Raw genomic sequence first — 15,711 nt, 5'->3', positions numbered from 1 at the left:
AGTCCCTTCCTTCCTGCTCTCAGGGGAATGTCGCCCTCCACAGACACCAGCACAAGGAAGGAGCCCCTCCAGTCCTGGGTGAGCGGCTCTGACAGGTCCCTGGGAGCCCTCGTCCCTCGGGGCCCTACTCTGGTGGTCACCTGGTGGAACTTTAACCGAGACCCACCTCAGAGACGCAGGTGCTAGCAGATGAGGTCAGAGCCAGGAGTTAAATATGGCAACTCATATTTATTACAATTATGTACAGTCATATCTTATATTCTGAAATCTATACATGATCACATAAATGAACATGTGTTTCTCGGTGGGAAGAGCAGACGTGGCTGTTGGTCAGGAAGGCCCTGCTGCCTGGCTCCACTGCAGGAGGGAGAAGCACGCCTCACCACCGAGTAGCCAAACCGTAACACAGCAAGCGAGGATGCTCTTGTGTGGTATACAGGACAACAGGGCAGGTGGGCTGGGGACAGGTGCCCAAGGGCAGCGTCTGTCCGCCAGGACCTGGCTGTGGGGAGGCTGGGTCCTGGTAGGCCCACAAATGAAGAGCAGGTCCAGGGCTCTGGCTTTTGGAACAGGCAAAGAAGAAGCCACAGGCCAGTCAGGGCACAGTGGGAGACAGCAAGACCAAGGGGGGCATAGTTCTCCCTGCACAAAGGTGACAGGAGGCAGGAGATGCCGTGCATGGTGTCAGGTAGTCAAGATACTCAGAGGGAACACCTGGACAAGACACCTGTCCAGGAGGGGTTCAGCAGGGGCTTGAGCACAAGGCTCCTGAGTCCTCCGCCTGGCTGTGAAAAGCCAGAGCCACCAGGGCCGAGGCTAGGACTGAGGCCGGGGGAGGTGTCTGGGAGGCTGGTGAACAGAAATGCAACCCCACACTGCTGCATCTGAGGACAGCCCCATCCCTGCTTGGGTTGCTGGCCACCCTCATGGAGGCAGAGCCACGACTCATGCCCACCTGCCACTGATGTCCTGGGTCGCTGGAAAGGCGGGCAAGCAAGTGCCAGCCCTAGTCTCGCTCACTCTCATTGCTGGCACCCTCTGGCCGCCGCAGCTTCTCTACCTGTTCATTGATCTGCCCGTCCCCGCCCCGCCGGTCCTCCCTCTGTACCCCGAGGACATCCTCCTCATCCACATGGCTCACATCGTCGTCCTCATCCTCTTCGTCCTCCTTGTCCTCCCTCTTCTCCTCCTCACCCTGCACCTCCATCCTCACCTGGCCTTTGACATCTACCACCCCCTCACCCTCTTCCTGGGGGCCCAGCAGGTGGTATGTGGCTGTGGAGCCCTCAGGGCTGTGGCTCTCCTTCCCAGGAGAGGATGATGTGGATTCGTTGCTGACAGGGGAGATGTCACTGCTGCTGTGGTGGTTCACGGCTGCGGGGCTGGAGGGTGACGGAGACTTCACTGGGATCTGCCAGGAGGGGATCTTCGGGGCTGATGGGGAGGGAGGGAACTGCCTCCTGGCAGTGGAAGAAGAAAAAAGGAAGTAGGCAGAGGTTGGTGATAGGGTCACTTCAGGCTCCAGAGTCACACACTCCCTTGAGCCCTGATCCCTGAAGGCTCGGTGATGGGAACAGTTCTTCCAGGGCCACAAAGCAGAGGACTTGAGGTCTCATTAGTCAAGCTGGATACCGGAAGTGCCCTGTGCTAACACTGTCCTAATGCAGCCTCACACCACCTCAGGGCAGGACCTACCTGCCTTGGCAGCTGCTGGTCTGCCAGCTGGAGGTGCAACACACTCAGGGGCCTGCCCCACCCTATGCAACACTGTCCCTGTTCCACTCCTGTGGCTACACAGGGACAAAACAGGAAGTCAAAGGGACCAAGACTGGGAACACAGGAACCCTGGTTAGTGTGTTCATCATTTCAGCACAAGGCAGCAGTGGGGAACCCTGGCTACTGCTCAGGGCGCAGAGGCATTAAGAGCAAAAGGTGACATTAGAACCCTCTGCTGGAAGCCTGTGAGCCCAAGGAGAAGCCAGCTCTCCTTCCAGGCCCCAGACCAGCAGCCTGCCCAGAGTGACACCCGTGCCAGGACATATCTGAAGTCAGGTCGGCGTGGTCATGGCTCAGAAACAGAGCTCTATGACAGCCTTCTGCAAAGGCTGAGAGGACAGCCTGCTCCTGTCCAGGGCTGTGCCACCTTCCAGCATCAGCTGCAGAGTCAGCCTCTGACCCAGAGCCCACCCGGTGGCAGCACTCATCAGCATATAAACGCACTAAGAAACTCTGTTTGTCGTTTTCTTGGCTTGAGTGTCCCTTGGTCAAACAGTCACCTCTCTGCTAAGTTTGGAAAGCCAAAGACTTCTAAGAACAACCTGCCTGCCCTGCCTGGATTGCCCATATCTGCTGTAGAGATCCATGTCTGTCCGTCCATCTGTCCTGTGCCACCCACCCCCACCCCCCAAAAATTGTGATTTAGGAGGCTTTAGGAAGCACAGTCCTCCAGTTTGGGCTCACCACGGCACTCCTTACCCCATTCTTGCACCCCTATAAAGCCCACCTTGGGCGTCATGGTCTTGTTTCTGGCCAAGCAGACACGCACATGTCCAGGCCCTGCTAGGGCACACTCAGGCAGACTGCTCACTCCGGCTTCCTGAACATTGCCCTTCAAGTTTTCGACCTGGGCACTCCCCAATCAGAGCTGCCCTGAGAACAATGTGCTGCTGCTACAGGGGGCACTGGGAAGCTTCGCGGGAGCAGCGCTTGTTCTGCTGACTCTGACTCTGCAAGCTCTCACTCCCTGTAGCCCAGAGGGTATTGTCGAGACAAGGCTGCCTAGAGAGGTACAAGGCTCAGGAAGGAGTGGCCGCCTCCAGGTGCCCTGTGTCAGTCAAGTTCCCTGCTCTCTGCCTCAGTGCTGTCCCTCTCAATCGGTTTTTAATGTGACGCTTGTGGACACTGTCCTCCTGATGTAGGAGGGCCTCTTGGGAGGGGAGGCAGGATCTTCATCTTCCAGTTCAGTGAGGTGTCCTGTCCCTCCCGTGACTTCTGGGCCAGCCCACAAGTCATATCCCCACCAGGTTGACCCTGGACAAGACTGAGCCCCAAGCGTCCCCTCCTACCGATTCAGAAGAAGCCCTTTCAAGGAGTTGATTTCCGACTTGAGCTCATTGATGTTCTGGGATTCCAGGATCCAGTTGGTTGACGTGGTGGCCTGAAAGTCAGAACACAGGGAACATGGGTTATAATGGTGCCTGTTGCCAGCCAGGGTCAGGTGTCGGGGGACTTAGAAGGACCCTGGGTGGGGCAGCAGCTGTAAGCCATTCTGTTTCCCACTCTGTCACACCTGCCCGTGACAACACCCTATAATAAACAGTCCCCAAACCCTGTCTGGGTATACAATGACGCTAAGATCACCGCATGTCTGTAGGCTGGCACTACAGTGTCATGTAAAATAACAAACAAGCCCTATCCCTCCCACAGACACTGACATACTCATAGTAGCAGGTGACAGCCGAGGGGCTTTTGTAGCCATGAGAATCTTCCACTTCTGTCGAATACCTGAAACTTCCATTTAAACCACCACCCTGAAACCCAGTTCCCCTAGAAATCAGGGCTAACCAGTCAGGAGAGGCCATGGACAGAGCACAGCTGGAGAGAGACCTGAGCATCTGCCCTGTCTGCAGTTCTGCCTTTAAGAAGGGCAAGACAGCAGCCTCACCCTACTGCAGTCTCCATGCTGCTCGGGATCTCTGCTCTGGCGATGACCTCAGGTCTCCAGGGCCTTCCCAGGGTCAACAAGGACGCCCCTAGCCAAACCCCACACCATCCAATCTTATTTATTCTTTGGGACAAATCAAGGCTGAGTGGTGAGAAGGCCTCAACCTGGCCTCCAAAGGGCAGGGGTAGGCACCTTCCTACCACTAAACCTCAGCAAGTCATGCTTTACAGTGTGAAGAGGAAAGGCCAGGCAGCGGTTCACACGTCAGGGCTGTGGATGGCCAGCCACGTGGTCTGTGTGGGCAGGCATGAGAGGCAGGAGGCTCTCAATTCACCAGACTCTCCCCAGGCTGCTGAAGGGACACCCCTGGATATGCCATGGTTCCTGACAAGGTGGGGTACGTTAGGCTAGCCTAGACAGCCCACCGGGCACACTTTTGCGGGAAGAAACCTCTCCGCTGCTGGTCTCAGAAAGGAAGACTGGGGGAATCTGGAGGGAGCAGGGAGCGGCCATGTCCTCACACACATCGCCATGGGGTCTGTACACCAGACCACAAGGCCCAGGAGCCACTGTTCTGGCTTCTGTGAGCCCTCGACAGCTACAGCAGCCCATTAACAAGGGAGCGATTTCCACTCACTGGCCACAAAGGACTCAGATTTCCAAACGCACATGGTGCCAGATGCCAGGATTTAGAAATAAAACCTGACATCTGGGGCTTTTTAGCCAGTCTCTTTAAAAAAACAGTTGTAGCAAACTCGCAGGCTTCAGTTTTATGTAGGTTTTTAATTACTTAAAGCTCTTCTTTTCATTTTTTACAGTACTCCAGCAGGAGTTTGGAAGGCAGATATAAAAACTTACATTACAGCTGAGAAAACATAGCTTGAATCTTTGGTTTATGGGGTAAGAGGAGTCCGCACACACTGTGGGCCTGGGTGCCAGGCCAGAGCCCCACTTCGGCGGGGAGAACAGAGAAACGCCCTGTGGGGCGGGAGCTGTGACAACTGCAGACCCTCCCAGACCCCCAAGCCAGCCAGCCCCACCCTCTAAAAGTGCAACACGTGGTCTTCATCTTGTGCTTAGGGCCTGAGAACACTTTTCCAATTTCCGGAATGGCTGCTAGCCACTGGCAGGCCACAGACCTGAATGATAACAGTGGAATGGCTGCTAGCCACTGGCAGGCCACAGACCTGAACGATAACAGTCAAATGGGGGCACACAGCCTTCCTGCTTGCTTTACAGCTGCCGGAGGGGACACACAGCCCAGTAGGGTAGCACCCAGTCACCTGAGCAGGAAGTGAGGCAGCGTGTGTGTTAAATGGAATGGATGTTGGGAGAGGGCTCTTGGGAACCTTCCTCACAACAAGGACCCTGGGCTCCACCACAAGTGCAAAGATGCTCAGTTTCCTGGACGTGCGGTCCAGCTGTGCGGTCTGCTCAGCATCCCTGGCAGCCGCTCGGGCGGGATCTTCCAGAGGGTCCCATGGACCCCATGGACCCAGTAGATGTTGCCTCTCAGATCCTTCTAGCTAAGATCGGTGCTTCAGGCATGACACTTCACACCCAAAGCTGAGGACCCGAATCCTCGGCTGTGACTAGTACCAGACACCACTCTTAAGCACAGAAGACACACAACAAAGTAGATACTGTCCCAGCTCCATCTTACAAACAGACTCAGAACACATACGCAACTTTTGCCTGTGGTCTAACAGCTGGCAAAGGGAAGAGTGAGGATTTTATCCAGACAGACTGACCCCCCAGTCTGCTGTTGAGCAGACTGCTCCAGACCTAAGCAGCGAGGCACTTCAGTCAACCCTGGTTGGTTCTAATTCCTTTCAGATCATCTGACCCCATGGATTCTGGGTCTAGGAACTGCCCACTGCAAGGCTGAGCCCAGTACCTTCGGCAGAGTGGGAACTAGGAAACCGCCTGTGGTGCGCTTCTCTGTTGTCTGGACTTTTCCTTGGCCAGGCTGTGACCTACAGCCTGCCATCAAAAGTCCAGCAGCAGAGGGAGGCTTTTCATTCCTGTTGTCAGGAGGTGGCACAAAACCAGGAATATCATTGTTGATGGTTAATGCTACACCGAGACAGTGGTGCTCCGCTTCTTTAATGGAGGACAGCGTCAGCCTGAGGTGTCACCCATGACAGAAGATGACAAGCGGAGGACACTAGGCCCTCAGAAGACAGTAGACAGGTGGAGACCTTAGAGCTAAATGCAACAGACCTGGGCCTGGGGACCCAAGGGTCCAAAGATAAGTACCTTGGCAGCGGCCAGCTCATGGGCCAGCTCCTGGACCTTCTGCTGCTGCTGTCTCAGTAGCTCTTGGACGGAGGCCAGCGTTGTCTGTACCTGAGTCACTGGGGAAGAGAGCAGTACATCTGGTAGTCGGTGCCCAAGGTTCCCTCCTCGCCCACATACCTGCAAGCTGCCCGCCTCCCTGCTATGTGTAATTTATCTGTAGGCTCTGCCCCCACACCCAGATAATTTATCTGTGCCTGGGGTGATCCACCCGCACTGTGTGTAACCTCTGGTGTTTCTCCTTCATCTTTCCATTGTGTGCCTGTCCGTGGTCAACAGTACATCCGTCCAAAACCTCTCCCCTCTAATTACACCTGGCTGTGACGTGCCTGGCTCTCTAGCTCCTGCCATGCTCCAAACATTCATCTCTCTGGACTCACAGTGGCCTTGGGTGCTCTAGGGTAGCTTCAGTCCCAGGAGGACTGAGACTCAGGTCTCCGCCATATCCAGGAATGGGAAAGTACAAGTCCCACCTGCGCTGGTTTTTCCGTTCTGTTCTGCCCCACTGAGGACTTGTCAAGGCCGCTCTACCATGTGACCTGTTGAGGCCTGTGACTACTACTATTTCCCTGCCTCCTAGGAGTAATGGCCCATGGGACAGACGAGTTAGAGGACTCCAGACAGCTCTGCACAGCTGCCAGTGAGGGGCTGATTCCTGCCTGGGACAGGTGACTCTCCTCCCTGCCTCAAGGTTTAGATGTGCAGCTTCCACTTAGTAAACAAGTTCATAAAGGAGAAGAACCACCTCTGCCACAACAGGTCCCAGCTAATCTGGGCCATCACTGGGGCAGTAGGTACTGAGTGCCATCCGCATGGAGTTGATAACAGAGGAGGTGGCAGGGGTCCCGGGAGCCACAGTAATTACAGACTCTCTTGACCCTGCAACTGGATTCTTCGAGGGAAGGGGGAAATCACTGAAAACCCCCCTGAAAACCTCATAGAAGCAGAAATTAAAAATGAACTTTACAGCCCTTAGAAAGGCTGTCATTTTATTCCCCTTATTAATATTCTGAGGTTGGGAGCCTTTCCGTAAAAACATAATTAATTGAGGCCGCGCCGACAGTAAACAAGCAATTTCAAATTAAACCGAAATGACGGCGGCTTCATTTGCAAATGTGAACAGATTCTCAGAGCAGATAAATGAAGTCACCACAGAGTGGAGACGGAGGGAGAGGGAGGGGCCGAAAGGGGCTGCGTGAGGGGGCTTTGAGGGGTGACTTGATGGAGTCATTAATCTTTACCTGTCTGGGCCACGCTGCCACTCAGTTCGGAGAGACTCGCCGCCATCCTCTCCAGCTGCTTCCTGTCCTCTCGGCCTCCCAGGATGAGGGGCAGCAGGTACTTCTGCACGAAGGGACCAGGTGAGGAGGTGGCCACACCAGCCTCTCAAATCCCACCACCCAATTTGCCCTGATCTTCTGCGGGTCACTCCAGTCCCAACACACTCCATACTAGAAAAAAAGTGCTTGAGAAAGTTACGGGGCTGCTTACGGCCTCCTAAGAACTTCTGCGGGAACAAGGACAAAGACCAAAAGAAGGGGAGGAGGAGTCAGGGGTGCCTAGCACAGGCCAGGCCAGGTCTCTGAGTTGTCCCTCGTCCCTTTAACTTACTTTTCTTAGATATATATGTTTACGATGCTTTTAAATTCTACTTGAAAAGTTCTAAGGAGACTGCAGAGGGCTAGATGACAGACCAGGCACTGACCCCGTGGTGGGTGGCTTTGAGGGAGAGCAAAGCAGCTTTCACTGTTCCATTCTGAATCTTTAACACCTGAACTCTGTGAATGAAACAAACGGCCTCACCCATCCAGAAGCAGCATTAGATCTGCGTAAACACAAGGTTACTGGAGAAAGGGGGGAAAATCAACAGCTTCTGGGATTGTTATCTTCCACGGTGGGAATGAAGGGGGCACCTTGAGCTCTTCTAAACATCAGAAGGGGCTTTCTTCACGGGAAGCCAAAACAGCCTAGACCCTCCCAGAACTGAAAGACAGGCAGAGGAGAAACTGCGTCAGGGACACAGGAAGCCAAGGTTGCTGACTGCGGGGAGCCACCAGGCAGGAACACCTACGACCAGGCTCCCCATCCTTTGGGAAACGGGGGGGGGGGGGGGGGGGGAGGGCCGGGCACAGCTGGAAATCTGTAGGGCATGGAACAAGGAAGTACAGGGGTTGGAGGTAGCAGTAGCAGGTGCTAGGAGAACAGATGGGAGAGCCTGTGCTTTGCCACCAAGCAGTTTGGGATCTGGAGACCTTCTGGCCCCCACTCTAGGGAGGCGAGGTCCATACCAATCTGAGAGGACACTGTTTCAGCCAAACACACAAGCCTGGCAAGTGGTACCCAGAGAGAACTTAGGTTTTCTGTTTATTTGGGTTCCAGACAGGAAAAACAGAGAGAATATTCTCCATTATGGGTTCTGTACTAGGGAAGAAAAGCAAGTCTCATGGGGTTTGTGGGAGAACTCATTTCAAGAGAAACTCCGAGTGAAGCTCGCCATTTTGCATGTGCCCAGAAGCCGTTTCTATTTTGCAAAGTGCTTTGCAGCCACAGTGTGAGTTATTACCCACAACCGCGCAGAACTCATCAACTCAGCCTGACGTTTCCTAAGTATAAAAGTCAAGAAATTCTCAGCCGCACAACCAGCTACCCCCAATTCCTCGGGCCAGAGCCCGTGAGCAGGGAGTGCTGCCACTGCTCTGGCTAAATCTCTGTACCTATACAAGGCAAGACAGTCCCCCACTTTTTTAAAACTTGAAGAAAAGTACCAGAAGATGCTGAAGACATTGTTGTGTCACCACTGTGACCAACACTTCAATGTTTCCTTTCTTTTTAAAGCAGGCTGGTGGCCAGAGCAGCACGGAAACAGGTGACAATCTCTGTGTCACATCTGAACCAAAGTGTCACACCTCCTGTTCTCTTAGAGGTGGGGGCAGGCGATGGGACAATCATGTGCTGTTCACAGGACACTCTGTGTTGGCGTCTGTCTGCAGCTGCAGCCAGCGACCTGAGGGGCTGCCCCATGCACATAAGGCAGCACAGAGCTCAGCAGCGGACGTCCCAACCCTGGAATACTCCGCTTCTGAATTTCTGCACAGGAATTGCTCTTCTGGCAACAGACACTACATTGAAGAGTGACTTTCTGCCACAACTCTGTCATTATCTATTCTATGAAGTCAAAAACTAAGAATCCAAGAATGCAAAGTTTACACACATTTCCTGTGCTAAAATCCACACTGCAAGCCTGGGAATTCAATAGGGTCCTCAAAAAAAAAAGTTGCCGGGTAGTGGTGGTGGCACACACCTTTTTTCCCAGCACTCAGGAGGCAGAGGCAGGTGGATCTCTGTGAGTTCAAGGCCAGTCTGGTCAACACAGCTAATTCCAGGATGTCCAGGGCTAGATAGAGAAACCCTGTCTTGAAAAACAAACAAACAAACAAACAAACAAACAAAGTCACCAAACCATGCTGGATTAGTGGGAGACCTCAGAAGAGAACATGGCTTCTCTCCAGGGTAAGCAGGCCTGGCTGTGGGGCCATCCTGGCTGTGGCCATCCTGGCTGTGCATCTTGTAGACTAGCTTCTCCCAATCAAGGCAGGGCCTTCCACTGGTATCATGGGAGATGTTTGTTCAGTGCCTTCAGCTCTGCTACGAGCATCAACTCTACGGTTGAGGGCTGGCTGACTCACAGGCTCAGGGAAAATCCCACGTTTATACAAATGCTACCACAATCCACAGAAAACAAGAAGTGGGCTCCCTGAGCTAGTTGTAAATACCAGGGTGGAATAAGGCCATCTAAGGGGCTTCCCACGAGCCAGCACCACTCCAGCACTGTCCCAAGACTGACTCCTGGGTAAGGTCTACAGATGCTGAAAGCCCTCACAGCCAGAAGATGCATCAATACACCTGACCTCCTAAGCAACACGGTGCTCCCGAACTACTTCACTGTGCCCAGAATACTTGCTGCAGAGGTTGGGCAAAACTGTCAAAAGCAAAGCCTCTCTCTATTTCTTCACTGAGTATTGTGCCCAAAGTGGGGATACTGACGTGGGTAGGCACACTTTCACACCACTGTGAGGTCAGATCATCTGGTCTAGTCCTGCCTTACAGACAAACCGCTACTCTGGGACAGAGTCAGGTTCAACACATACAGCTGGGCTCCAGAGTCCAAGCTCTTAACCACGAGGTTACTATGTCTCTCAAACATACTTCTTGGCCAGGCAGTGGTGGCGCACACCTTTAACCCCAGCACTTGGGAGGCAGACAGGCAGATCTCTATGAGTTCAAGGCCAGCCTTGTCTGTAGAGTGAGTTCCAGGACAGTTAAACCTACACAGAGAAATTCTGTCTTGAAACCCCCGTCCCCTCCCCGCAAAATTTACATCTCACTGGTAACAGGTGCTACTCTGAACACCCACCTGGCCTTTTAGCTCATGCTGTGGGGGTAGAGGGTGGGGGATGGGGTGGGGGTGATCCAGCACGGGAAGCTGGAACAAAAGTGCCTGTGTGCCTTGTGTTTAGCTTACTGTACTGCCTGCTTCCACCACAGCCTCTGTGCTCTAGGGCAGAACATCCACTGAGGTCAGTGCCTCTGTAAGTCAGGGGTCAGGAAAGATGGCTGAGCACCAAAGGGTAGCGGGGCACAACACTCTGCTGCCCTTGGGAGGCAACTTACCTTGTAGAGCTGGTGAAAGCCAAATGCAATTCCCGCCATGATGATGGCCAAGGCACCATAATCTCGCCATCGGGATCCTCCGGGGCCTAGTCGTAGAAAAAAAAAAAAAGGAAGAAAGCTAGGACGTGTCTCCAGCATCCCTCCCTAGGAGTGGAGGAGTGGGAGTGTCTCAGTTGGCAGGCAAGTGAGACACACAGCTGTAGAAAGTAGCAGGTGACCAGACCGTCTGTAAGGCTCTCCTCTCTTCTCCCCAGGCTCCCAGCACCATCTGCCTCACTCGAGATAGGAGTGACCTGACCCTGAGATGCTGAGGAGAGGTATCCAGGTGTGAGCTGAGCGTCCAACCTTGAGTGCGGGTCAGAGGATCTTTGGTCTGGCCTATGAGGTCAAGGAACAAGGATCATTCTAGAGACTACACACCACACAGAGGGATAAACCAGGGCCCACAGTGACCTGGGCCTCCCTGCTCTGCTCATTCCTCAGGTTCTAAAGACATGAGTCTGCAAAGGACTAAGCAAAGCAACTTCTGAGGATGGTGAGGGACAGGGCAAAAGGCCTGTGTCCTGGAGGCCAGCGTGTGTGGGGTGAGGAAGACAGGTCGGGGCCATCAGAGTACCAGCCCACAGCAGTGAGGTGGCAGTGAAGGACTTGGGAGAGGAAGTGCCACAGTCACAACTCTGTCCCAGGAGAACACTGGGACAGCTCTGGGGAAAGCTAGAAGTGGGGGATATTTCTGCAAGGGCCATGGAGGCGGAAATAGGCTAGATCAGAGGTCAAGGACATTTTAGAAGGAGAATTTGCCATTGTTTTGAGAAAGTGGACTGAGCATCCAGTCCTCACTTCATGCCAGGCTCCTGGGCATTTTTTTTTTTATTGTATTCTTCCTTTCTGCAACTATGATCTGAAAACAGTAAATGGAAAATTCCAGAAAGAAACAACTCACAGGCTGGGCGGTGGTGGCACACGCCTTTAATCCCAGCACTCAGGAGGCAGAGGCAGGCGGATCTCTGTGAGTTCGAGACCAGCCTGGTCTACAAGAGCTAGTTCCAGGACAGGCTCCAAAACCACAGAGAAACCCTGTCTCGGAAAAAAAAAAAAAAAAAAAAAACCTCACAGGCTTTAAACTGTATACCATTCTAAGTAGAATAATGGCATCCAGGCCCTCCTGCTCTGACCCCCAGGACCCTACTGAGCTCTGCCCAGCGTATCCACACTGTATAGGGCACTTGCCTACCATACACTGATTCCCATCTGCCTCTCAGACCGATTGTCTCGGCATCTCAGCACAGTCTCAGCAACCCTTATTTCACTTAACAATGGTCTCAAAGCATAAGGGCTGAGATGCTGATAATTTGAATCTGCCTAAGAAAAGCCTAAGCATTTCCCTTAAGGGAAAAACATGAAAGTCCTCAATAAGAAAAACACAATATTGCGCTGTCAGATCCTGGGGTGAGGAGGGCATGCCTTTTATTACAACACACCACCACAGCTACACTTGACTACTGTTAACCTCACTACGTCTAATCTGTAAGTGAGACTCCCACTGGGGTCTTGGGATGTGCACTCTGTGGGCCAGGGAGACTCTGCCTGCATGGCACAAGTGGGCTCTCTACCATCCCATGAAGGGTTCATGAGGGGCTTGGGTCTGTAACCTGGCCTGCTTTCTCCAGGCCTCTGGGGCCCTGCCAAGAGGAAGGACAGAGACCACGGTGGGCACGCTTGGCAGTTACGGATGAAGCAAGGTACTGTGCCAAAGAACAACAGCCCAACAGGGCGCCTGACAGGCTGAGGGGAAGCTGCCTTCCTCCAAAGTCAAGCCTGGGAGCAAAGAGGGACAGGAATACCGTGGGGACCCTCGGAGGGGGACTAGAACCAGCTTTGGTGCTTCAGAGCGCTCTCCTCCTCTCCCTTCCCTTTCCATCTGTGCCAGCAAGCTCACCGAGGTACCTGCCACCATCTGTTGTCTCGGGACCAAAGGAGAGGAGCGAGGCCTCGTGCAGGCTTAGTGGTGGGATAGGCATGGAGCTGGGGTTGTGGGCATATGGCCCAGCCAGGAAAGCCAATTCCCCATGACTTCCAAGAAGGTGAGGGGCACACCCTTTCTATCTGGACTACTAAACAGCATTCTCAAGAGGCAAGAGAAGATCGGAAGAATGTCTCTTTCCTACCACAGGCCCCTGTACTCATGAAATCCACTTGGGATTCCCCAACATGGCCCAGCTCATCTTGGCCATAAAACTGCAATTAATAGAATGGCTTCTCCCAGCCTTCAACTCCCATTTCTATTTTACAGATTCTGACAAGACTCATAGTTTAAGCATCAAGTAGAAGTCAGCGTACTGTCAAGAGGCATTCTCTGCCACAAACAGCCGTTGTCCACAGCTCCACACTATTCTTCCAGAGAATGTTTACACACGTGTAAAGCACGAGGTGCATGTCTGATTCTCCCCCTTCCTCCCACTTCTCAGTGTCTTCCCCACAGCTGTCTGGTATTCCACGGAACCTGCTTGCTGACACACAGAGCCCCTGTCTGGTCCGTAACTGCAGCACACACACTGACTTGTGTCAGCTCCCATAGAGGCTGTCAGAAAACCTGTGACTTCACAGGGACATGGGTCAGAAGGCATGGTTGTGATGCCAAGAGACAGGCCAGACTCCTTCCGTAGGGCTTTGCAAATCCAGCCACTAGCCACGTTTTCAGCTTCCGTTCAGTGCGTTCAGCAGATGTAGATTCTGCCAGTTTGGCAGCAGCAGAATGGTGCTTTGCTCTGCTTTTGATAAGCACCCATCTTATTTTGCGTGCATTTCCTTTTGGGCAGTATGTGCATTCCATTTTCCTACTTCATTTCTTCCCCTCCTCACTTTTGAGAGACTTTTTTATGTAGCACGACCACTAGTCCTTTGTGACAAGAATCATAAAGACCATTTCCTTTTTTGTAGTTCTGCTTATGTCTTAAGTGGCATGCAAATGTTTCGTGTGTGTATGTATGTGTGTGTGTGTGTGCACAGACATATTTGTCAATGTGTTCTTTTGTGAGGCCTGGGCTCTGTGTTATGGTTAACAAGGATGTCCCTACTCTCCGTCTGGACTACACTGTGATGCCCAATGAGGTGCTCACATCTGAAAAGGCCATCCATGAAGGTAAGGACTGCCTTGCTGGTTACAGACAACCCTGTGTGCTGCAAGTTCCCTCTAGTTTCATAGGAAGCTCCGAGGCCCCTCTTAGTTGGACCCTGAAATGCAAAATCTGAGTCTTGTGTGGGTCTTCCCATTGCTCCTTCTCTTCTAGTCAGCTCTGCTTGTTACGCCAGGTATAAAATCCAACGTCTAGTGAGGGGAAGTCCATTTTTAGGAGAAAAATGTCGTAAAAGAATGGCCTTGTTCCAGAGGGACATCTGTCGACACAACCCAAATCCCCAGAGAACACCTTCCCATGGTGCTGCAACCAGCAAACCACATTCACCATTAACTCTCAAACTGCCACTGGCCACTGAGTATCCTACAAGAAGACAACTGCACTAGGCTGACAACTCGAGCAGACCCCCAGCCTGCTGAATCAGCTGCTTCCCCACAGGCACACCTCCCATGCTTGGACAAGCACAGCCTCTTTCTGCTGACATTGAGACCCTGAGGCCAAGCAGCCTCCAGAGCTTGCGATCTGGGAGCTCAGGTCCTGCACAGCTGTCCACCATGCAGGAGCTCTGCCCTCCCCAGGCCCGAGAAACACCTGTAGTTCCCTGCCAGCTCACCCTTCGCCCTCACTGCCGCGGCATTCCTGCCAGGCTCGCTTTAAGAACATTTTATTGCCCCCTGGTTTTCATTATTAATGAAAAGGGACCAGAATGATCTTTCCTAAAGTTCAGAGAGTCTATAAAGACTAGAAGCTGAAATGCCATTTTACTCGTTTTAGAGATGTGTGATACAATTCTGTCTTGGCAAAATGAAGAGAGAAAAACTCAGATGCGAAAGCTTCTTTTCCGCTGCATGGCTTCAAGGGTAAAAGTCTCCACTGAAGCAGCAGACCCTGGCGCCCACCTCCTGCCCACTGAGTCCAGGAGACACTCCTATCACTGCAGCGCCCAGTGTCCGAGGGCAGAAGACAGGGCCCGCAACCTGAAGGCTCCAGGTAGGAAGGAAGATGAAAAAGCTTTTTAAAAATTATTGCATAGGGCTGGAGAGATGGCTCAGCGGTTAAGAGCATTGCCTGCTCTTCCAAAGGTCCTGAGTTCAATTCCCAGCAACCACATGGTGGCTCACAACCATCTGTAAAGAGGTCTGGTGCCCTCTTCTGGCCTTCAGGCATACATGGAGGCAGAATATTGTATACATAATAAATAAATAAATATTAAAAAAAATTATTGCATATATTTATCTACCTATATGTGACTAAGGGCATGAGTGCACCCATGTGTGGTTGTGCTTTCCAGAGTCTGTTCTCTCCTTTTACCACATGGGTCCCAGGGATCCAGCTCAGGTCATCAGGCTCAGTGGCAAGAGCCTGTACCGCTGAGCCAGCTTGCCGGCCTGAATAAGCCATACAACTGGGGCTGGAGTTATGGCTCAGTGGTTACTAGAACTGGCTGTTCTTCCAGAGGGCACGAGTTTGGTTCCTAGCATTCACATGGCAGCTCACTACTGTCCATAACTCAAGTTCCAGGAAATCTGATGCCTGTGTAGTCCAAGGGCACTGCACACATGCACACACAACACACAACGAAAACTAATACAAATAAATCTTTTTAAAAAAAGCTGCACGACTACCAGGCAGCGTAGTCATACCCATAATCCTAGTATTTAGGAAGCTGAGGCAGGAGGATCACAAGCTGAAAGGCAGTCTGGGAGTCACGACACAAAAGTGGGAGTGAGAGCACCAGAGAGCAGGATCAAGAGGGCCCTGCTTGCCGGGCGGTGGTGGCGCACGCCTTTAATCCCAGCACTTGGGAGGCAGAGGCAGGCGGATCTCTGTGAGTTCGAGACCAGCCTGGTCTACAAGAGCTAGTTCCAGGACAGGCTCCAAAACCACAGAGAAACCCTGTCTCAAAAAACAAAAAAAAAAAAAAAAAAGAGGGCCCTGCTC

General features: G+C 52.6%; 1 protein-coding gene across 1 annotated transcript in view; it reads right to left on the bottom strand.

Annotated features, from left to right (window-relative positions):
• Positions 1–222: 222 nt before the first annotated feature.
• The window catches only part of Pex14 (peroxisomal biogenesis factor 14), a 148,873-nt gene continuing 133,384 nt past the window's right edge, over positions 223–15,711 (bottom strand). The window contains exons 5-9 of the mRNA XM_057783457.1: positions 10,634–10,719; positions 7,204–7,306; positions 5,924–6,021; positions 3,066–3,157; positions 223–1,460 (exon numbers count right to left, since the gene is read on the bottom strand). Coding sequence (XP_057639440.1) covers positions 1,007–1,460; positions 3,066–3,157; positions 5,924–6,021; positions 7,204–7,306; positions 10,634–10,719 — 833 coding nt within the window. The 3' untranslated portion in view covers positions 223–1,006. The remainder of the gene's footprint in view (positions 1,461–3,065; positions 3,158–5,923; positions 6,022–7,203; positions 7,307–10,633; positions 10,720–15,711) is intronic.

The sequence above is a fragment of the Chionomys nivalis genome, chromosome 11 (assembly GCF_950005125.1).
Source record: "Chionomys nivalis chromosome 11, mChiNiv1.1, whole genome shotgun sequence".
NCBI classification, from domain to species: domain Eukaryota; kingdom Metazoa; phylum Chordata; class Mammalia; order Rodentia; family Cricetidae; genus Chionomys; species Chionomys nivalis.
The sequence above is the reverse complement of the archived record's forward strand: the minus strand, read 5'-3'. Positions and strand labels throughout refer to the sequence as shown.